This window comes from Patagioenas fasciata, chromosome 7 (assembly GCF_037038585.1).
Source record: "Patagioenas fasciata isolate bPatFas1 chromosome 7, bPatFas1.hap1, whole genome shotgun sequence".
In the NCBI taxonomy this organism is placed as follows: domain Eukaryota; kingdom Metazoa; phylum Chordata; class Aves; order Columbiformes; family Columbidae; genus Patagioenas; species Patagioenas fasciata.
Window position 1 is genome coordinate 12,143,313 of NC_092526.1, and position 22,474 is coordinate 12,165,786.

Sequence of the window (22,474 nt, forward strand, 5' to 3'; positions counted from 1 at the left end):
GATTCAGGCATTTGATTTACTTTTAAAACAGCATTTGCCGAAGTACTGCTGTACCTTAGCACAGAATGCCCCTTAGTACAAAACATACCTAGCTGGAAGTGCCCCTCATCTCCAAATAGGTCACACAATATTGTTACCCCTAAAACTGTATTAGTTGTGGTTTAGAAAGTATTTAATAAAACCCAAAACTGAAGAGAGCCCTGTTTGGATTTATAACTACCTTGAATTTACTATAAAATTGGATTGCAGCTGTGTGTTCATCTATTTTTAATCTGAATTCCTAAAGGAATATGGTTTGTAGGGCCAACCGTAGATTTCTTCTTGCTCCTCCCCCTCACAAATACATGAGTGGACCCCTTTGCCCACTTACAAACTCAAAAAATGGCAAAGCTCTCAACTATGACTGAACATCTGTAAATACAGAAAAATCTGGAGCTAGAGAGGACGCTTAGCCCTAACCATTGTGTACAGAGAGGGAAATTCATCAGTTGCATTTCTGTTTGGCAGCCAAAGCAGCCAGCGTCCAGCCTGAAGAGCAGCAGCCTGTGCTGCCGCCTGCACGCCAGGGTGCAGGGAAATCTGGGGAAGGAAGGATTTGGGTAACAAAGGATAACTCCTGAGCAAACCAGGCTTCATCAGTTCTGCCACTTGTGTTTTCAATTTCAGACCAGGCGCTAATCTCCGGTCCCACTTTCATTAGTACAAATAATCCAGTGAACACAGCAACAAAACAGCAGCCAGTCACCTGCTTCGGTGGATCAAATCCCTAGACACTTAATCGGGCAAAGGAAATTCATTATGGTATGTTTTTCAAATGAGTCTTATGAGCAGACCTTCAAAAAAGGCATTTTGGAGCTAACTCCTGCTGGCTTAGAAGGAAGCAGGATTTGAGTCACCGTGCCAAGACCCTCTGTTGTTCAGCTGTGAGCACACAGCCTGCCTCCAGAGCCCTGACCTTCAAATTGTGCCCATGAAAATGAACATCTCACCCAAGTGCAACTGCCAGCACAGCAACAAGAGGAAACAGAAGCTGTGTATCACCCAGCATCGCAGATCTGAGCCTGAACCTTCCATTGCAGACACAAAGAATTCCTAGAACCAGCTATGTAGCTGAAACAACTTGCATCCTAAGCAAACAGGGTGGTTAACACACTCTTCCACCTGCATCATACAGGGGGACGATGTGGTTGGAACAGTTTTCTCAAGGCAACATCTCTGGGCAGCCCACTGCATTTTATTGCTCAAGATAAAACATCAAGTCATGAAAAAAAGCATCCCAATGCATTCTCAGTCTAACAGTAAGTAGTATCACTACCAGCTCTGCATTAGTTTTCAAAAGTCCTGGAGACTTTCTGAACTTAGATCAAGTTTTACCATACTTCAGCACAATATGTAATGACCGTCACCCCTTACATTGCCTGAGAACTAACTACAGCAGAGGAGTGAAAATGCTCAAAATGACACATTCAGCAGCCGTGAACCAGGACTCACGAGCTCATGGTTCTCAAGCTGAGTTTCTCAATCAACCACAGCTCTGCTTTGAGAGCAAACAACACAGAAAACAAACTGAAAATGGGAAATCATGCCATAAGGTGATGAGTCCTCAGACCATCTAAGTGTCATTACACTCTTCAGTTATGTTTTGACTCGGCCTACAAAGTATCTCTTCCATCAGCACATCTCTGTCCTAAACTCGAAGTCAGCAACTTCACAAACATTTTATGCCTTGTGTATGTAAAATCGCGAACAAGAAAAGCCTGAATTTTGAGTTCAAGGCTCTGTGAAACCTCCACAGAAGATCATAATTGATTTTGCTAGCAAGCACTTGGCTCAGGGTACAAAATAGAACAAAAACAAACTCACATGGTGCATGGAACATCACTAGCACAGATGAATGATCTTTTATAAACTTGTCGAAGTCCTCATCAGTCAGGTGATAAACTACATTTTCTTCATCTGCCCAGGGAGTCTCCGGAGCCTGTGGCTGAGGTGCCTGTGGGCTACAAGACAAACAGACACAGCTGAAAAGAAGCTCTCTGGGGCTAAGCAGGCCGTCTGGCAAGTTGGACTGCAAGCAACCACTTGGGGCCAATGTCCATACATGCATGACACACTAGCCCCGCTGAACAGCTTCCGTAATTGCACCCACCCAAAACTCATGAGCACTGAAACTCAGATAAAACTGGAGGAGGAATAAAGAAATCCGCATAAGGACAGATCAGGTATGGAAAGGGATGAAGCAAGAAGATAACCAGACTGCTTGGTTATTACATTATAGAAATCAGATGCATCTGCTGCTACCCTTTTACCCTGCTCAGCAGGATGCTGCCTTTCTCACAGCATTCACACTCGGTAGTTCACAGGAGCCATTGCAAATGAAAGAAAAAGGCAGCAAGCAGAAACTGCGCATCTAACCAGTCACCTTGAATACTGACAGTGTGATTAGGGCTGACAGAGAAAGAAGGAGGCGCAGTTACACAGACCGTTTCCCCAGGAATAGGTGGTTTTACCCTGAACAGCCCTGTGACCTGGGGAAGCATCGTTATGTCCTCACTCGGCAGCGGGCTCGTAGGCCTAATTCAGCAAAGCTACTCAACTGCATGCTTAACCTAAAAGATAAGTGACATGTTCTACCGACTTCACCATGATTGCACGTGAGTTTAACCATCTTTGATGGATCAGAGCCAGAGAGGCTGCTCAAAGACACTGTGACAAATGTGGAAACTGAATCCAGGCTCCTCTGGATCAGTTCAGTGCTCATCATCCCACTAAACAATTGTTCTCGGCTTTTATGAATGCACATTAAAAAGAGAATTTGGCAGATGTGAACTAAACTATGCTAATTGACATTTTATTTGCTAAAGCAGTGTTCACATAAAGGACACCCAAACATACGAACATTTGGAGCCAGACTTTGAAGCTATTTTATCCTTGCCAGTTGTAGTAATGAGTTCCAAATGCCCCTCCCACAGTTCCACAAATTCTTTGGCAAAATACAGGTCTGGATGTGACCCCATCTCTAGTAAAAGCAGATTTACTATTTTTGATTAAAATGTATTATTGTGTTAGCTGCCTGGAACAAGGAATGGCAAATGGATGACAACTCATTTATCCTGCCTTACTCATTTCTAGGCTGAAAGCCTAGTTTGATAAAAAAAGTGGTAGAGAGACACACAGATTCAGATAACAAATTCTCTTGATATAAGCAATGGGTACGATCCAAGAATATTAAGCAATCCATGCAAAACTCTGATACACACCTCTGCTGCTGCTTATATAATAAACAAATCTAGAAACAAACATGAAAACAAAGATCAGAGCTGCACTCAGCTAAGCAGCCAAGAGGGAGAAAGAGGCAGGTCCCCATCCACAAGTTTACTCTCTAAAAGCTCAGCAGACAGTTTGCTCACTGCCCAGTTTGTTAGAGAGCAATAATCTGCAGGCACCCTGGCACAGTGAAGGCTTTCCAGAAAACACCATGACACTTACTGAATTTGGAAGGGGAGCTGGGCTGAGCAGGCAGAGCATGATGAACATGGACACAGCAGCTCCAAAGCACTGGGAGAACGCTGTGTTTAGCAGGGCCTGGTATGACCTATTTCAGGAAGGAATTAGTAAAGCAGGGCACAGGATGTTTATTCCAATGGCCCACTTTAAAATGCTGTGCATGCTAATAAGCCTACACAGGAGCTGGTAAGAAGCACCTCAAGGCCTGGAGGAAGCAACGAGCAAAATCTAAATTGTCATTTAAAAGTGAGACAAGGCACATCCAACGCCTGAAGACCAAAAAATAGGATGACAGAAGTGTGGAAGAGTTATCAAGAGCTAATTCAATTAAGAACAGAGAAGAAGTTCTTGATTTAACTGAGTAGCTGCCCCTAAGGAAGGGCCCGAGAGGAGTCCATAAAAGCAGCAAGACAAACTAAGCAGCTACTGAAGGCAGCAAGAAGCTGTCTGGTTTGCATCCCATCTAGGCTGCTACAGCTGTGTGTCAGATCAAAAACAATAAAAAAGAAAACAAAAGAAAAAATAAAAGAGCTGTGATACGTACGAGATAGCATCTCTTCATGTTAATAATGCTGTGTGTTGGAGTAAGGCTGTATGATGGTTTCTTTCTATTGCCTCATGAAAACATCTGAAACCCCATCAGATAGTAGCCATTAAGAAGATAAGAGAGGTTAAATAAATTTAAGACTGACGCATCAGCACATGGAAGGAAGAATCACCTTCAATAAGTAGCAAAAGAAAGGTGCCGGAGTCCTCCCAACTAGCACCTCTTGTTCCAGGAAAAAACAACATGGAAAACATCCTAACTACTTCTACCTTCATTAATTTATATCATGTCGTCCCCCCAAAAATAGCATAGATTAATCACTTCCAGCACTTCACAAGTAACATTTAAAGGGAAAAAACAGAGAAGGGGTAAAGAGAAAAGGCTGCTTTTTTGCAGTGTGTACATAGTGTCCACAAAAAATAGGTCATTTTGTATAGCTCAATGTCTGCTGGATTCTCTTTCGGGAATCTATGATGACAGCACATGCATGCACAGCACAAAAACGCACTGGCTTTCCTCACCATGGGCAGCCAGGTACACCCTGGCACTGCTCTGCCCCCACTCCGCAGAGCAACATTTTGCCTCAGAGCAAATTCCTGATACGATTTTAATATTATACTACTCTGAAATATAGCCTATACACCCTGCAGCTATTTAATTGCACTCTTTGGCTCTCCTAAAGCCCTTGCTATACCATCTGACTACTTGTACTGCAGATTCCTCAGAGTAATATAATATTATGCATGTCGAAGATTTACCCCATATACAGTTTTAATTGCAGCATCAATTAGTGGCAAAATTTAAGTATGCATCATCTCCTTAAAAGTTGTACTTATACAAAACAGGGGCAAGCAAGCTACTGCTCAGGCCATCTTTAGGGAAACTAATAAGCATGCACTAAGTGAGGACAAACAGCTGTCTTTAGCTCTGGACTGCTGAAATATCAGCCAAAGCCCACAGTGGCTTGTTAGTAGAGATTACCATTGGAAAGAGCTTGCAGCTGTTCTGCTTTGCCTCCAGTAGCTGTGTTCACTTGCTGTCACAGCACTGATATAAAGGCCCTGAATATTACAAGGATTATCTGGATATTATGCGGGCAGACAGAAGAAAAAAACCCACCTCCAACATCTAATGTTTCACATGTGGTAGCCAAGAGATAACCACATCCTTGCAACACTGAAAAGCACAATAAAGTGCAGGTGATTAAGTCACATCCTTGCTCCAAGCACTGATCATCTCCGCAGCATTGCTAGTGTTGCCATCTTGATCATTCGGATCTGAAGGCTTAATGGACTAAATGAGGCTTAAAGACTACAGCTAAATTCCTTGCCTGCAGTGTTTGTCCCTTCTGATGCTAACAGGGACGCTGCAGGCTTCATTCCTGAGTTCCCAATCCTGAAGCACCTATCACTGCTGAAGACCCTGGGCTGCCCGCAACCATATGCATGTCCCCAGCATAGCCCCACTGGTATAGTGAGACACTTATTCTGAGCCAATTTTGCTAAGCCATATTATCACAATAGTTTGCAACTGTTCCTTCCCATGCATTTGTTTCCTTTTATTAACTTTATTTCAAGATTATTTCCGTGGATGCAGCAAACAAGGGAAGGTTACAAAAATGGCATCATGCCCAGGAGCCGGGGCTGCCTGCTAACAGCATTTCTCCATCACCAGATTCTCGGCTCTCTCCAGCTGCTCTATCAGCTTCACTGACGATGTGCTGATTTGCACCAGCCGAACGGCAACTAAACACACACACTCACACGCTTTTACTGCCTCTCTCTCAACTGCCAGTCCCATAGGCTTATTCACTCCCCAAAATATTTATGACTGCAAATAGCTCTCTTTACATAGAACAAGATGCTTTCAACACCACTTCATGTCATGACAGGAGACACAGACACCGTAAAAATGACTAGCAATCCGGGGTGCCTTGATCTCCTGTTTGTCTCCGCAACACACTCTAAAGGCTCCCAAACCAATGAGAACTGTGTGCTTGGTATATAAATTTTTAATAAAACAACAAAATTAGATGTTTTGCAAGGTATTAGTGTTCAGGTGCTCCAGATCCCTGGAAATGTATGTTGGCATTTTTAACAAAGCTGAGATCTATGTATCTGTATATATGTTGACCCACAGACAGTCTTCTATTACAGTCGAAATGCAGTTGTAAAACACAAGGCATGCATGCTAAAAACCAAAGATTAGGCAACCTCTCTGTACTAGTTTAGCCAATCTCAGCAGGGTAGTTTTGTTTGCTCTTCCAAGCGGAGGGAATGAGGGAGAAATGGCTATTCCTAAACCATCACATTCTGTAAATAATGAAGAGTACATAAAAGCGCATGAAGTTCAATGCCTTACTTTTTCAGCCACTCTGCTATATCCGCTGCAGTAGCACCATAGTTCTCAAAGTGGAACAGGAACTTTCCCTTCCTGTTAAAGCAACAAAACAAGGTTTAGTCCTTGCCCTGGAAGATAAGAACATGCAATTATAGTTGAGTGTATGAGTTCTAAAGTAGTAGCAAAACATAACTGACTCAAAATAGCAGATTGTGGGATATCCCCGGACATTGTATTCTTCCTTTATTCTTTCAAATTCAGCAGAATAAACATTCATCCCCGCAAGAACCTGAAAAAGACAGAGCGTAATCATATTGATTTTTACAATACAGCAGGAACACACTACAACTTTTTGTAAAGAATTAAGTAAAAACAACTAATCTCTGTGCAGATTCTGATTTCATTCATATTGCTGTAAGCCAATCTGCTTGTCACCTCCTCCTTGCTCTGGAAGTGTCTCTGTTTCTTTTCATTCACCCACTAACAGAAACACCTAAAGGGACTTATCTCAGTCCCACTACTTGTGCTCTTCTTTGCATACTTAGATTTTAAGCTACAAGCCTAACTAGATGTTTTTTCCTTCTTCTGCAACGATGTGGCTTAGTTTGCATCCAAACACCAGCCAGGACACAGGAAGTTCCACCCTCATCTCTCTGGTTTCTACTCCAGCAATTAATTTACAATCTCAACTGAAGTCCAGAAACTCTAACCAACCAAGCACCGGTGTTATCCCAGTTCAAAAACGTACTTACTAAATGGCAAGGCAAAACAGCATTACTTTGATGCGAAAGTAAAATGTGCCCTATTTCCATGAGCTCAGGAAACACCACATGGTATTTATAAGCTTTCAGTATGTTAACTAACCTAAGTGGTAGGGTAAAATGAGAGTTAAGAATTAACCTTGTCCTACAGAAATTAAACAAGGGGCACAGAAGCACAGTAGCTTTTCAGACTAGCAAGTGAAACAAAAGGCCTCTTCTTCCCTTTCCTCACATCTATCCCAACCCATCCTCCACCTCAAGAGCCCTTCGCCCAAAGCTTCAGGCTCAGGGCTCCTGTGACTAATCCCATGCTCTGTCCAATTGTCTTCCAAAAATTTCTGACTTGAAAATTTGAAGATGGAACTGATTTTGAGTTTCTGTGGGTGTGGGATTCACACAGAGGTCATTCTGCTGTCAAACCTTCAACCAGTGAGCTGCTGAGACACCACTTAATGATTAACTTAGTATAATACACTGATGGCTTAAATCATGTTAGCAGCAGGGTCTTAATCCAAACCCCTCCTTCTCCCCCCTCCAAAACCAGGATTTTTCTCCTTCCAGCTGAAATATCACATCAGAATTTAATGCCAGGTTCCTGACTGCAGCAAACTGCACAGACCAACCAAATGTGCTCAGCGACAGCATGAAATAAATCTTAAAGCAGAAAATCCTCATTTGAAGGTCAACTTTTTCTAAGAAAGTGCTGGAAAGTCACAAAAAACCCCCTTGGTTTTCTCTCCCCTATCCTGAGAAATGACAAAGGAAAGCTAATTGAGCAGGGTACAGAAATAGGGTTTATACTGGCTGGCCAAGTCTCTTTGAATTTTACTCGTTGTTCCAACAACCAGATTGACTTAATTCATACAAGATTATCTAGACCAAATTCTTCCCTTCCCTCATCCTCTATGTCACCACTATGTAGGTAAATGCAAGAGGATCAAGACACAGTGGTTGCTCTATAAAGAGAGAACCTGGTTCGTTAATTAATTCCCTCATAAATACCAGTCGACCAGATTTCACATTTGCCTTGAACTTTCAGGGGATTTCCCAGGTTTTAAACGGGTGTTGCTGGCCACTCCAGATACTCTGCTACAATTTCACCGTGTCCACCCAGTCTGCAGTGGTTGATAGAAGTCAATAACTTGGATTCATTCTGGTGTTCATACATCATATGAAGCATAATTAGCAAAAAAGCCTATTACAATGGGATTAATTTTTAATGAAAAATGTAACAGCTTGAGCTGGCCTATTATCATAGAATTATGTAATATCAGGCTGTTGGGGACCATCAAAATACACCTACTCCCCAAAGCCAGGATCCTCCCTCTATACCTAAGATGCTCCTGCCAGATGTTTACCTAATTTGCTTTTAGCAAAATGACCCCAGCCTTAATTTAAGCCCATTACCTCTTGTAACAGCCACAGCAGACACAAAGATGGGTTTATTCCCTTCACCTCTGCAGTGACATTTGACATATTTCAACGCTTACGTGCTCTCCACCAAGCTACCTATAACCTAAGCCAACTCTGAACCTCTCCTAGCTGGCCATGTCTTATAGACTGGTAGAAGGGTTTGGGTTGGAAGGAACATTAAAGATCACCTAGTTCTAATCCCCCTGCCAAGAGCAGGGACACTTTCCACTACACCAGATCACTCAAAGCCCTGTCCAACGTGGTCCTGAACGCTTCCAGGGATGGGGCATCCACAGCTTCTCTGGGCAGCCCGTTCCAGTGCCTCACCACCCTCAAGGCAAAGAATTTCTTCCTTATATCTAATCTAAATCTACCATCTTTCAGATTAAAGTCAGTAACAGGACTGGGACAAGAAATAATCAGTCCCAAGGGAACACAGCAACCAGTGACAGATGCAGTTCATCCTTTTCTTTTTTATGACCCATTAAATAGACGATGCTGTATTTCATTTTCCTGCTATATAACAGCAATAATAGCTTTTGAGCCTGGCACATCCTGACAGCTAATGACAGGTCAGATTAAAGGCCAAACCTTTAGCTCATCCAAACCAACCATAAACTCTCCACCAAAGTCTGATCTGGAGGTCAGCATCGCTCTAAGGTTCCTCATGGATAATTTATGATAGGTACAGCGCAACTGACTTCAGAAATAGCAAACTGCATATACATCCCACTCAGGAAGCTAATTAGGTCAAATTTAGACAAACAGACTGATTTTTGTTAAAGATGAGGGTAGCAGTGGTGTAGCTGGTCTGAACTGATCCTGAGCTAAAACCACTCCAGTGCAAAAAGCAGCCCTGACCTGAGCTGCACCGCGCACAGGCACTGCCAGGCTCAGCACTGCACTGCAGCCCCATCACTCACCTATGTGGGATCAGCCCAGATCTACAGAAACCATCTCCATGTGAGGAAGGAAATAATTAAACTAGAACAGATCTGGACTTTAAATTCGCCAGTCTGAATTTAATAAAACAGTTGCACAGGGACAAGGAAGGGATAATTGCAGGAGAATGCAGTGCTCCGCGGCATGCCCGCTCTCTGGTATTACCTGTGTAGGTGGTTTTTACATTCCTAATCCCTGCCCACCCCATGCCTCACCATGTACCCACCACACAAGACAGAAGCACTGTCCCGAAGACCACAGCGCACCCTCCACCGAGGGGAGATGGCATTAGAGTGCTGCCTGGCTAGACAAAAACGCTCTTGAAAATATCTTCAAGGGTTGTACTGTGTTCTAAATAAATGTGAACAACTCCCACTCATTTCAGCCCTGAGCAAACAAGGATTTGGAAAAAACACTTCTGAAAAACAACTAGTTGGGAGAACATGGGGGAGCCTTGACAGTACTCAGTGTTTGCGAGCAGCAGTGGCCAGAGCTGCCCTAGCGAAGAACCAGTGCTTCATCTGTTCCTCATCATGTTCACCTCTCCCGAGGAAACCTGTAAACTTGACAGTGAATGATCCAACAGGTAGGATCAGACTAAATCCAGCTAAAGCCATGAAACAACAATCCTTACTTATGTATTATTGGTATCATGTAAATTATACATTAAGCACATTATAAAATCTTGACTAGAGACGTACCTTTGACTTGCTTAGAAAGATCAATATGCCTTATTTATACAAACAGGTAACTAAATTATTGTGACTGCTGTTAATGGATTTTATTACAGGCAAAACTTACTTTCATTTAAATCCAGTATGAATGCTAATTTTGTTGACAGAGCTATAGGAAAACAATAAGATTTTATTAATACTTACGGTTAGCAGCTAGGAGAATGATCAGTAGCTAACACAGGAAAATCCCCTTCTCATGATACTGTGATTCTCCACTAAAAAATGGATTAATTATTAACATATGGGCACCCACCCTGACCTCACTATGACTGACCTCACCTCATTCTCCAAAGTTTCAAAACTAATAAAAACCAAGAGAGAGAATCTTGAAGACATCTGGAACAGACTTACTCATCTGTTCTGTTTTGACTTGCTTAAAAATTCCCCACTTCAGTTAGTATTTCTGGTTTTAAATACTCAAAAAAAAAAAAAGTGTTAAAAGGATTTTTTAGATTTTACATAAATCTTATCTCCACACTTACATATTTACCCTTCAGTTCTGTGGCTGCCTGCTGGTAAGACGGCATCATTCTCTTACAAACACCACACCCTGATAAAAAAGAAATCGTGTAAGTAAAATACCAGTAACCCTAATCAGACTGTTCTACAGGATCTATGTGCCAAAGCATATGAAACTACATTTTATTTATATACAAATTCTTTTAAAGCAAAATTCCTTATCTATTTCACTAAATAATTATTAGATTATTAATTTCTAAGAACATTGCTTCTTGGTATATGCAGCTATTTTTGCATGTTTTTCATGCTATTCATTTTCATACTCATTTCTCATTCCAGTTTTGGGAAAAGTAACACCTTCTTATATTCCTCAGGCTCTGACCTGAGCCCAGAGGGGAAAACTTAACATGAACCTCACTTTTCAAAAGTCAGTGGAAGATGTCATGCTTGTAAACTCAAACAAAAAGCTTTGTGGGTTTCTGGTCTTTAAGGGAGGTGGGGAGGTACTTTAAGTTCATCCCAGCTTAACAAGTCTTTTAAATTCATTTGAGACACATTTCTTAAACACATTAAACAGACATCAAAAGTTAAACAGTGCTCTGCTAATTGAGAAGACATAACTCGGAAGAAGCAACAGCCCTTGTGAGATACAATAATTTTACACGCTGAGGAAAAGACAAATGGCCAGTGAGGAAGACTACCAATGTTTAGCTGGAGCATGCTGGGAGCTGTTTGATGACACTCTGGAGTGCTAAGTAGGTTAGTAGTAAATCACCTTGTGAGCAGCAGGTCTCACCCCTGCCAAGTCAAACTTGTGTATGCACATGGGAAGGGGTGGGAGGGCAGAGAGTGGGAAAAGGGCAAGCTGCGGTCAAGCACTTCAGACACTTTCTGTAGAAACTCTTGGGTCCACCATGGGACAGTAGCCAACATTTTTACTCTGGCGAAGAGACAAGATTTTTGAAAATATCTCCCAGAAAGGAGGACGAGTTTTTGCAGCCACTGGTTTAGGATCACATCAGCATGCCTGGGAGGAACATCCTTTAATCAGAGGAAATTGTTTCTTGTTTCTGAGGTCTTTCCACCTTTGATCTCACCGCTCAAATTGCCAATGAGGCTGTTAAATCAGCACTGGTCAAAATGACGACTTCTTGGTGGGCACAGACCGCTCATTTGAGGCCAACCGAGGTCTTGCAGCTTCATCCCAACCACTGGACGGACATCAAAAGATACGAGCTGTTAATACCATCTTCTGGATCCTGTGGTTTTTCTCTCTTCAGCTGCCTCAGGCCTTGAACTGCCCCAGCTACTGATCTCTCTCTTCTCCTCTTCAACCTCTCACTGCTCCCTGGACTCTGTTCTGGAGGATAGGCACATCCAGCTTCTCCCCCAGCCATCATCACCCCATCGTCCTTCTGCTCCCAGCTCTGCCGCTGCCTCGAACTTGCTGCTCCCAAACCCACCTCAGCACAACCTCTCCTGCCCATGCATTTCTGGGTTATACTCTTCAGGAAGCCATCAGCTTGTGCAGGCATAAAAGGGTAACCTCAAAAAAGTCATTTTCCTCTTCTTTTTTGGTGTATTTTGACTCAAAAGAGAGGGCTTAATTAAATGCATTTTAGTTTTTCCACTAGTTAACACTTCCATTTTTAAAGTCTTATTTCCAATAACATAAACAGCTCCTTTTTCTTCCCAAATTCAGACTGTCTTTTGCAGGAGTCTTCTTTGACAGAGTTAACTACAAATAAATCTGAATGCCTGTAAGTACCCCTAATTTTTCATATTTAGTTCTGTCTGACTTTATAATACAGGTCCAAAAGTACAGTGAGTGGTCTCCAAATGACAGGTAATATCTTCTAAGAAAAGCATGCCTTTGCTCTGGGGCGTTTTACCCAGACCAAGCATTCCTGAAATATTAAAGAAACTACATTTAAGTTTGCAGTCGCTTTCATCTCCCTCTGCAACTAGTACATAATGAAAGAGCCCATCTCCTATGAATCTGCCACAATGAATCTAAAGTCCCTGTTTCCACCAAGCAGAGAAATAATGCAGCTGCCTCCCCTACAGCTTCCCAGGCAAAGCCTCAGATGTCCTCTGGTGCCAGACTCACCCCCTACAAGTAAAGCAGAATTTCCTTTAGTGACCAGCCTTGATTTGCTGCTCCTGTTTATGAAAGGTAACACCTGTATGCAACCAGTAACTTCAGCTGCCCAAAGCCAGTATTTTAACTCAACTGCTGGATATATTCTGTCTCCAGCAGGAGGAGTAAAAAAAAGGTAAAAAATGGACAAGAACTAAGTCAGAAGGTCTTGTGTGTTAAATAAAAGATGAGGGAGTTAAGAACTGCAGAATCAGAGGGGAGGAAAAAAAGAAACAAACCCACCAACTTACAAGTAGACTTCCTTCCCAGCAGTTTAAAAAGCAGCAAAAGTATTACAGCACTGAAGGCTAGCAGGTGTTTTGCCACTTCAAAAGAAGAAAAACTGGAAGGGGGAGGATTTCTGGGGGAACGGTTCAAAGAGAACGAATGGTTAGATAAGGCAGATTTCAAGAAGAGACTCAGTTGTGGAAAACAATTATTCATGATACAGGTAAACTGTGAAAGCACTCTGCAGCAGAACTCTCCCCGAAGGGGCGATTTACAGGCAGAGCAGGCGTATCGTCTCCCGCTGATGCCGAGGCAGCAGCAGCGACTGGGAACGACCACACACCACGCCGGGCCACGCAGGACCATCCTGCTGCAGAGTCTGAAGGCATGAGCTGCAACTGATTTAATTAAAAGAAAAAAACATTCTCTTAGTGATGCATCAATTGTCTTGGGCAATTCTGGCCATCTTGGCAGTATTCAGATTAGACTAAAAAGGCAGAATGGTGTTTCAGGCAGTAATTACAAGAGAAATTACACTGAGAAACACCAGGTAAGGCTGCCATGGGACAGAGTTTTAAATAGAATCAGCCAGCAAATTGCTGGTGGTGTCTAACATCCATTTCCCTACCAGGGCAGCACTGGGAGGCTTTCCTAGCTTAGGTCACATGTTTATTCCGTTCTCATGGCCCCCCTGTTTTCTAGCTGAACAACAACTCCAGGGCAACACTATCTTGTTCTGAAGAGCTGGAAAGCCTCTCACGTACCAGTCACCAGGAAACACAAAAAAGCAATTGTAAATCTGCAAAATTAAGAAACAAGCAGGCAGTGCAATGACAAGATAGCAGCAATACAAGGTCACGGTCACAAAAGAAACGTAGTTACTCCAGTGTGCTCTTATCTTTCCTTGCTGCCCCCACCACGAAATCCCACTTGTATTTAAGTTACTCCTGCCAATGTGGGTAGGAACACCCAGGGTGTGTCCTGGATGGATTGGGAAAGATACTCCTTCTTCCTGACCACTTATTCCTGCACTGTTCCCTGTGGCTGCAGTTAGAAGAACAAATACATTGTTGTTTTGCAACTCCATGGTCTCCTCCAGAGATCTTTTGGTTGTGTGGAACCAGCTTGTCTTTTGCTATGGCCCAAACTGCAAAAGCAGAAGCATGTGCAATGCCTGTTTACACTTACAGATCCTTACAGGCCAGAGGGCTTGGCAATCTCAGACAGAGGTATTAACACTTACGCACTCAGCATACAGTGTTTCTGTCTTGTACAACGCAAATCTAGAAAGGACAACGGGTAAAGAAATTACAGAAAGCAGCTGCTTAAAAGAACAACGGGCAAGAGTCACCATCACAAGAGAAAGAGGCAAGACCAGGATAAAAGCGATGGACAACTAGGGGGAAACTGCAGACAACCACACAGAACAACACAAGGAGTTGAACAATAAGGATGGGTCAAGATGGTATCAGTGAAGTACAGGTGAAGCTTCTATTCAGACTTCAACATCTCTCAGTGGAGAAGGGAGAAAGGTGACAGAACATGCTGGGTTACTTACATGGGGCATAGAACATCATCAGAAGGGGTTTGTCTTCTTTCTTCAGAAGCCTTCTTAATTCCTAGTGAATGAACCAAAGAAAACAAAAATAGACCTATACCCAAGCATATCTCTTGATATTTTGGTTACAACTTTAAACAGTTAAAATATGTATTCATAGAATATAGACTCATTTATATGGAGGGAAGAGGGGCCCATCTTTCCAACAGATAAAGCTTGAGTTTCTTCTCCTTGCTCAATTTTAGTTTGAAAGAAGATTGCAAAATTTATTACAGATTCAAATATCTGCTAAATATCCTAGAGCAGTATCTTCAATGTTGAGATGTGGAAGTTGCATGGCTCAGTTTATCCTCACTGCAGAATCTCTGACTGGAAGCTTTTTCTTCCCTGACCCATCCAAAAAGCCATACTCTAATTCAAAAAGTCAGCCTCAATCATAAACCAAGTTCAGTTTCCACACCATGAAATCTTGTCAGAGCTATGAGAAGCCAGGAGGGTAGATTTTTCAGTACCAGCATGATAGAAAAACCAGATGAAGTTTTCAAATTGAATGCAACCCTTGGAAGGCTTATAATAGAGTACAGAGGGATGAACATTAAAAATTAATCTTCCCACAAAAACTGAATGTCAAAATAACCATTTCTAATATTAAAAATGAAAGCTAAAAAATTGAAAAGGCCTTTTACAAAATACCAGCTAGAGTCCAATTAATTAAAGTTTTAAAAATCTATAGACTAGAAAACTAATACAAAAATCAGGCTGATTATATTAGAGAGAATGTAACGGGTAGCTCTGTGGTGACACTGGCTTTTTAAGGTAGTTTCATCGTATTTGATGCTTTCCCACTTAAGACTGAGAGGACAGTTCCTGTACAAGGTTAAAGCACTCAAGATCTGGATCCTGTTCTTTCCTTCTCCAGACTTCCTGAGATGATCTCAGGCACCTGAAGAACTCAAGGTTTATCAACCTGCGGTTCCAAGAGCAGCATTTTACCTCCTCCTTGCATCTGTCAGTGATCCTGCAAGCTGAGACAAACAGGTCTCTTCTGCCACACCATCCACAATGCTCTGATACCTGCTGTGCAGCTGGCAGATTAATATCATGACCAGACACAGGGGCAAGGAAGGTGGGAAGCAGGAAACTTCATAGTTACCACAATCCACAAACATCATCAAGTCACATAAAACATTTTGAGTGCTTTAAACTTGCTTTCCAAATACAGGAAATGATGGTGCTTCATTAAGAGTTAACAAAAGCATACACACTTCCTTCATCCCACATATTTAGAAAATATATAGAACATCTATCCAGTTAATGTACCTTCTCACTGTCAACATGCACAACATCTTTGGCTTCTGGATCCTCCTCCCACAGTGGAGCACCTTCTGGATCCTTGAGAAAGGCCACTATAGACTGTAATTAACAGGGGAAAAAAAAGCAAAATGAATGGAAATCATGAGGCATCCCATCTCAAATCCAATCTGTCAGGCAAACCTCATCCAGTTAGTGCCTTTGCTTTTCTGCTCATATACTTATCTGTTGTAATACAGATGAACAGAAATTTCCTATTGCAGAACCAGGTGATACATGGGTGTGTATATTCCTCATAACTGATATCCAAACTTGGCAGTTCCCATTTCCACTACAAAACTGAGGAAAACTGTGTGGAAGCAGAACAGCATACAGACAATAGCTTCAAGGATCCTTCAGAGAGCTCCTTCAACGGCACTAGATCTGCAATACTTCCACAGCTACTCCCTGGCTTAGCAGGAAAGATTTCTCTTTATGGTGAGGTCAGGTTCCCATGCCCTTTCCCATATCTGAGTAACCTTCGAATCCAACAGGTCTAGTTGGAGGGCAATGAACTCCACACTTGAACATCAAACTGCTTATTTGGTCAAAGGAAGAAGAATCCACCAATAGTTCCTTATATGACCTATCTACCTAGAAACTGCACTCAATGGATTTTTAAGTAAGAGAGCAAGAAGCAAATGTGACAAGTGGGAAGTATGAGACCCTGTGATGCCGCAGCTCCCACACTGACCAAGCTGAGTACACATGCATACATGCTTTATAACTGCTGTACTCGACTGACACGCAACCAAGAATCCATTTCAGCCGACCACACGCATTCTCTTTATCATGAGCAAATACTCTCTGCTGGTTCTCAGTTCAGCCTGAGGGAAACTCCAGCCCTCTGAAGCCAATGAGATTCTCTTCACGGCTTCCAGCAGAGTTGCACTGCCCCCCCCAGTACATGGAAGCACAGACTTGATCACTGTCATCCTGTATGTGCTCTAGGAAAAATAACACTTGATTTTCTGTGTTTATTGACCACTGAGATTGACCCCGTTTCTTTCTCTGTGACATTGTTTGTAGGTACGTATCTACTCCCAGACAGGATCTCTGCCACACCAATAACGCAGTGAGATCTCCGAGGAGCTTCCTTTATTTTCAGAGTGGATGATGTTGCAAGAGGACCAAGTGAAAGAAAAGCTTCATCAAAGCCTTTTTTAGGCCATGGGATATTTTGCCAAAGCAGCTCACAACTGAAGAGCAGAGCTGAGAATATACTCACACCATGAGCATCCACCTAGAAGCTCAGGTCTGTACTCCACCTTCTCTAGAACAGTTAAACAGCACGCCTGGTGACACATAGTGCTGAAACATCCCCACAGATACTTTTGCCACCTCTCTGCCCTTGGCAGAGCTGCTCTGGTACAACAGCCCAACTGCTTATCAACAGATAGCGGAGTTCAGCTCATTTTCGCGCATCTCAGTTGGTACTGCAAGGCCTGGGAGGATTCAGAGCTTACGGGAGGAGGCATTTATTGCATTTATGTTTCTGTCTAGTTGCACAGCTAATATTGAAGAGATTTGTCTTATCACAAGAAGCAGCATATTTTAGTCACTAGACAGCAAGCAAAGCACTTAAGGTACCTAGTAAGAAGACCTAAGGGGTGAGGCAGTAGTGTTGGGACCACAAACACTTCAAGAAGAAGCAATTTGTTTTTAAACAGCACCAGCAGACAAAGGAGCTAGCTAGGGGGAAAAAAAAATCAAGTAATTTTTAATGCAGTTATAGCTGTAAAAAGCTCTAAAACTAGAGGCATTAACATGCCAAATGATACCCTAAGAAGACTTAATAATATATGGGGTGAGTAGAGGACAAAACAGGGGAGATGCTCTCCATTTATGAAAACTACACCAAGTTCTGCTCGTTCTCAGTCTGCACAGATCTCAACTATGCACTCGAGGGGAGGAGAGGGGGGTCAACATTTTAAACAGCTAATGAGTGCGATTGACTCTGCTAGTTTCAAGAATTCCTGTGTGCCAAGTTCAGTCATGTAGAAACATATGTGGCTAGAGGATGAGGGATTAAAGAGATTTAATTCACCCAGCCTCTCCCTTTCAGCCAAGAAAGAAAAAATTAGATGTGTAATGCCTTCTGGCAGGAGCAGGCCTTGTACTCATTACTCCATGCAGTGAAGAGCACTTCCTATGTGCCTTTAAATAGAAAAGAACTCCCCCAAACAAACTGCAGCACTTTCTAATCACAGAAAAGCAGAGGTCCCCAGGCTGCTGGGTCAGACACCAGAGCAAGGTCCAGGCCACAGCAACCCCCATGCTGAAGAATCAGCAACGCCCCTGTCCTGCCACGATGGGGTCAGGACCCACTTTGACCCCACGGTACCGACATGAACCATGCTGGGCTGTAACCCGCTGCTCAAACCCCTGTGACAGCTTTGAACCTTAAGTGTCAGTTCAGAAGAATACAGGACATGGCTTCATCCAGCCTGTGCTGCTAAAAGCATGCGACTTTTAACAGCACAGTAGCTGGCTATCATACATGGACCTACGTTTTAACCTGAAAAGGAAAAATATACAGAAACACATCCCTGTACTTTTCACTCCTTTGAAGTACAATGCAGTGGGGATGCTAATATAAAGACTTCCCTTGATTTCACACACACACACACACACACTCCTTAGAACAGCAAACTTGAAAAGGATTCAGATTTTAGAGCAGGACCAATTTACTGGGTTAGTCTATTCCCTTTGCTAGTACTGAGCAGGTCTGTACGTTAATGAGTTTTCTCCGTTTTAGAAGGAGAGTAAAACTCTCTCTGTACTTTATCCTCTAGAAAAGGCTTCATAATGTAGTAACACAGCTTGGATACTGGTCTTATGGCACAACTGAGAATTAGGACATGTATGTTGCTTTAGCCACACCAAACCAGTTAACATCAAAGACTGATCTAAACTTAGGTCTCCAACAGCAGCTGACCACAGATACCTGGGGAAAAACCATACTAGTACCATTTTTATATAGCATATAGCACCAGTATATGCTTTCAATTTCTGGCAAAAAGTAATTACGTTTATGGACTCTGCACCAGCTGTTGTATTTGGACTTCTGCGGTTGCTAACTATCAATGGAGCTGTCCTTTAACTATCTAAAACTGGTTTTAAGACTCTTAAACTCTTGGCTTTCACAACATGTAGCTACAAGTTTTACAACCTTTTTTTAAACGTTGCTGGTATTTGTTTCTAATCAGCCACCCCAAAATGCCACTGTTTGCACCCAGGTTTGGAGAAAAAAAACGGGTGATCATTTCATTTATCAAGCTAATCAGGTATACCAAAATCTACCATAATCTCCTGCAGTTGTCCTTTTTTTTTCCAAGCCCAAGAATCTTCATATAAATATTCAAGCCACCTGTGCCTCTGATCATCCTCACTGCCCTCGTGCCATACTTCTATACCTCTCACTTGATGGGGCGACCAGAATCACATACAAGACACAAGATGAAAGAATCCAATGGACTTATATGGTGCAATAACGTTTGTTCTTCCATTCTTTGTTCCTCTCCTAATCCTAAGTACTGTTGAGCACAGGGCCAATATTTTCAAGCCAACCGCTGGCCTGACTGGTAATTCAAAACCCACCACAGCAGCCTGCGTAACTTCAGCATAGTGGGAGCCAAGTTCTTTCCTTCCCTCTCAGGTTCACTACTCCACAAGTTCCTACATTCATACTGACAAGCCACTTGGTATTGTGAGAACCTAAACCCTTCTGTAAAGAGTTGGAAATACTTTTTCTAAACTACTTCCAATAATTTTCCATCACTGAACTTCATTATCTTGCAGTCCACCTCTCTTTACAGTTACCCCAACCAGTTCCAGTCCTAAAATCGGACTCAGCAGCAGGAGGTTCTGACAACTAACTTCCCCTCGCTGACAACACTGAGCTATCCTTTATTCCTCATTTTTCTAACAGTAAACCCACAAGAGCATCTCTGCTAATTACATAAGGATTTAGTTACATTAAGAAATGAAAAGCTTTCCTTAAAAACCCAAGTACACTATCAACTGGATCAGCCATATCTATGAAATTGCTGATTACTTCAGAAGAATCCTTTTACAGTTCTTCAGAGCTGTGTCCATCCTTCTCCAAAATGTCATACACATATTAATATGTCTACTGGATGCCTGGAAAGAAGATCCAAGTTTTATTGCCACAAGCTTGCTGAATGATGTGAAACAAATCCTTTAATCTCCCTGTTCTTTAGTGTGTCCACCTGCCCGTAAAATGGGTATAATACTCTACATAATTGTGTTGCTCTGCTGCTCACTATTTGTAATGTACTGGGAGATCCCTGACAAACATAGCTGAGAGAAAGAAAAAACATCAATGCGTCAACAGAAGAAAACAGGGAGAAGAAGTGGTATAGAGAGAGAAATACAGAAAATATTCAGGCAGTTGTGAGCAGCAGAACAAGTAAACACTCAGCCGAGTTCTTTGGCCACTGTCCATCTCTGAAGCACTGTCCAACCTGTAAATCATCAGCAGCTGGTTTCACAGGGGCAGTCAAATTAAGAAAGATTAGAGATGCTAGAGGGAGGGAGCTTCCAAACCCCCTCTTACACCTGCACTGCAACTGCACATCCCTGCCCACGGGATGCTGCTTCCTCCTCCCCAGCAGGCAGGGCAAGAGGGAAGGGGGAAATGCTCAGCACGGAACAGCAACTGAGGGAATAAACAATACATGTGGTTCCTGTCATGCTACAGTCGTCTCTCAGCCTAACACTCCCTGGGCTCTACAGGTCATTTCCGGTTGATCTGATCTGTAGAAGAGTCATGGCACTAATTGCAGGTTGCAGCACTTTATGGAGGGCGGGAAAGACAGGTCATGCCTTGTTCGTATCACCTAAATTTAGGCAACTAACAAGTCTCCCCCACCCTTCCACCCACCAAGAGGGAAAAAAATTCACCAGGTGCATTTCTTCACTAAGTTCAGAAGGTGCTTTGGGGACTTGCCAACTAGGCTGGGCATCTCACACTGCCCTTCCCAGTGCCTGGCAAGGTTTCTACTGCAGGAGATGGGAAGATGCGCAGTCCTACCCTCCCCACCTCAGAAGACTCCTGCACCATGACACAAGCACAGGCTGAACAGGTGGTTCAAGCCAGCGTGCACTTCCAAGGCAGTCACACTATCAGCCGCCCCACAACAGCTCCAGCTGTCAAAGGAAGGCCCAGAGCAAGTGAGCTTAGGAATGGTCACACTGACAGGCTCAGGCTCGTGTAGCATCTCACACAGGCCAATCCCCTGAACAAGCCAGAAAGGGGAACTGAATGTAACAACACCCCTCTGGGATGGTGCCATCAAGTCTCCACGAGACCAACAATGCCCGTTTGCTGGAGGAGTAAGAGAAACGGGAACTGGGCATCAGAGCTGGCCAGAAGTCATTTCTGAAAGCCAAATCTTTGCAGGGCTGCAGCCTCACATGAGGAGACCCCCAGTGCTCACCAGGGCTTTGCAGAGGAACGCTGCACACTTTGAGCATGCTTACTGTGCTTTAGTTCACCATTTCCACAATCATCAAGATCTACACACTCATTTCAAGTTTCATGCCTTCTTCCTTCCTTTACCCTCACAGAACATTGCTTTCTGTTGGTTTGTGTCAAGGTTTGCAGAAGTAAGGTCATTTTATGCCTGCAACACACAGGGCACATCCATAGGAACTGTGGTTCCATAGTCCGATAAAAGATAAGGCCACTCAGCTCTCTTTACAGTTGACAAACACACAACCTAAAAACCTCAGAGAACTCATCAAAATGCAGTATCAGCTAATAACTTCAGTTATACTGCCGCTAATAGCACCTTGCAATCAAAACAAGAAAATGCCTATTTGTTACCAGTCTGCAAGTTTACTCACAATTTACATTCAGTTCAACACAGGTTCAGTCTTTTTAATTATACACAATTTTCCCGGACCTATGGTTGGCAGACATATACACACAAACACCTTTAGGTCATTCTGACAGCTGTTTATGAAGATTAACCCCCTCCCTTTAATTCCTTCGGCATTAAAAAGTATCAACACCCGTTTTTAAGCCACAAATGTCTCCCCCATACCCAGCAAAACCAAAAGAATAATAATCAAATATTTTAATTTACCTTCAATGTGACCGCTCTGTTATATTCAGTATGAAATGCACCGTCCCTGTTGAACAAGGAGTGAGGAATAATGTTAACTTACAGTAACATTGCTGGAAATCTTGCAGCTGCTCTCCCTCACTTCTCACTAACCAGAATAACATTATCCTGCTGAAGCCACAGAACTAGGTGGAATTTACAGTACAGTAATTTAACGGGGGGGGAAGAGTAAGGAAAAAAGGGAGAGTGCAAAACAGAATGTAAAGCAAACAGGTTTCTAGTAAATAATTTCCCCCCTGACATTTTAACAAGGAGATACAGCCGCCTGGTGCCTCTTACACTTAACAGTACTCCCACTCCTATTATTTCCAGAAAGAAAATCTCTTGCTGTGTCACTACACTT

At 42.7% G+C, this 22,474-nt stretch overlaps 1 protein-coding gene across 1 annotated transcript in view; it reads right to left on the reverse strand.

The window, feature by feature from the left end:
* The window catches only part of PDIA5 (protein disulfide isomerase family A member 5), a 102,414-nt gene that overhangs the window by 50,533 nt on the left and 29,407 nt on the right, over nucleotides 1-22,474 (reverse strand). Inside the window, exons 5-11 of the mRNA XM_065840953.2 lie at nucleotides 22,093-22,138; nucleotides 15,950-16,042; nucleotides 14,630-14,690; nucleotides 10,727-10,794; nucleotides 6,592-6,683; nucleotides 6,416-6,487; nucleotides 1,864-2,000 (exon numbers count right to left, since the gene is read on the reverse strand). Coding sequence (XP_065697025.1) covers nucleotides 1,864-2,000; nucleotides 6,416-6,487; nucleotides 6,592-6,683; nucleotides 10,727-10,794; nucleotides 14,630-14,690; nucleotides 15,950-16,042; nucleotides 22,093-22,138 — 569 coding nt within the window. The remainder of the gene's footprint in view (nucleotides 1-1,863; nucleotides 2,001-6,415; nucleotides 6,488-6,591; nucleotides 6,684-10,726; nucleotides 10,795-14,629; nucleotides 14,691-15,949; nucleotides 16,043-22,092; nucleotides 22,139-22,474) is intronic.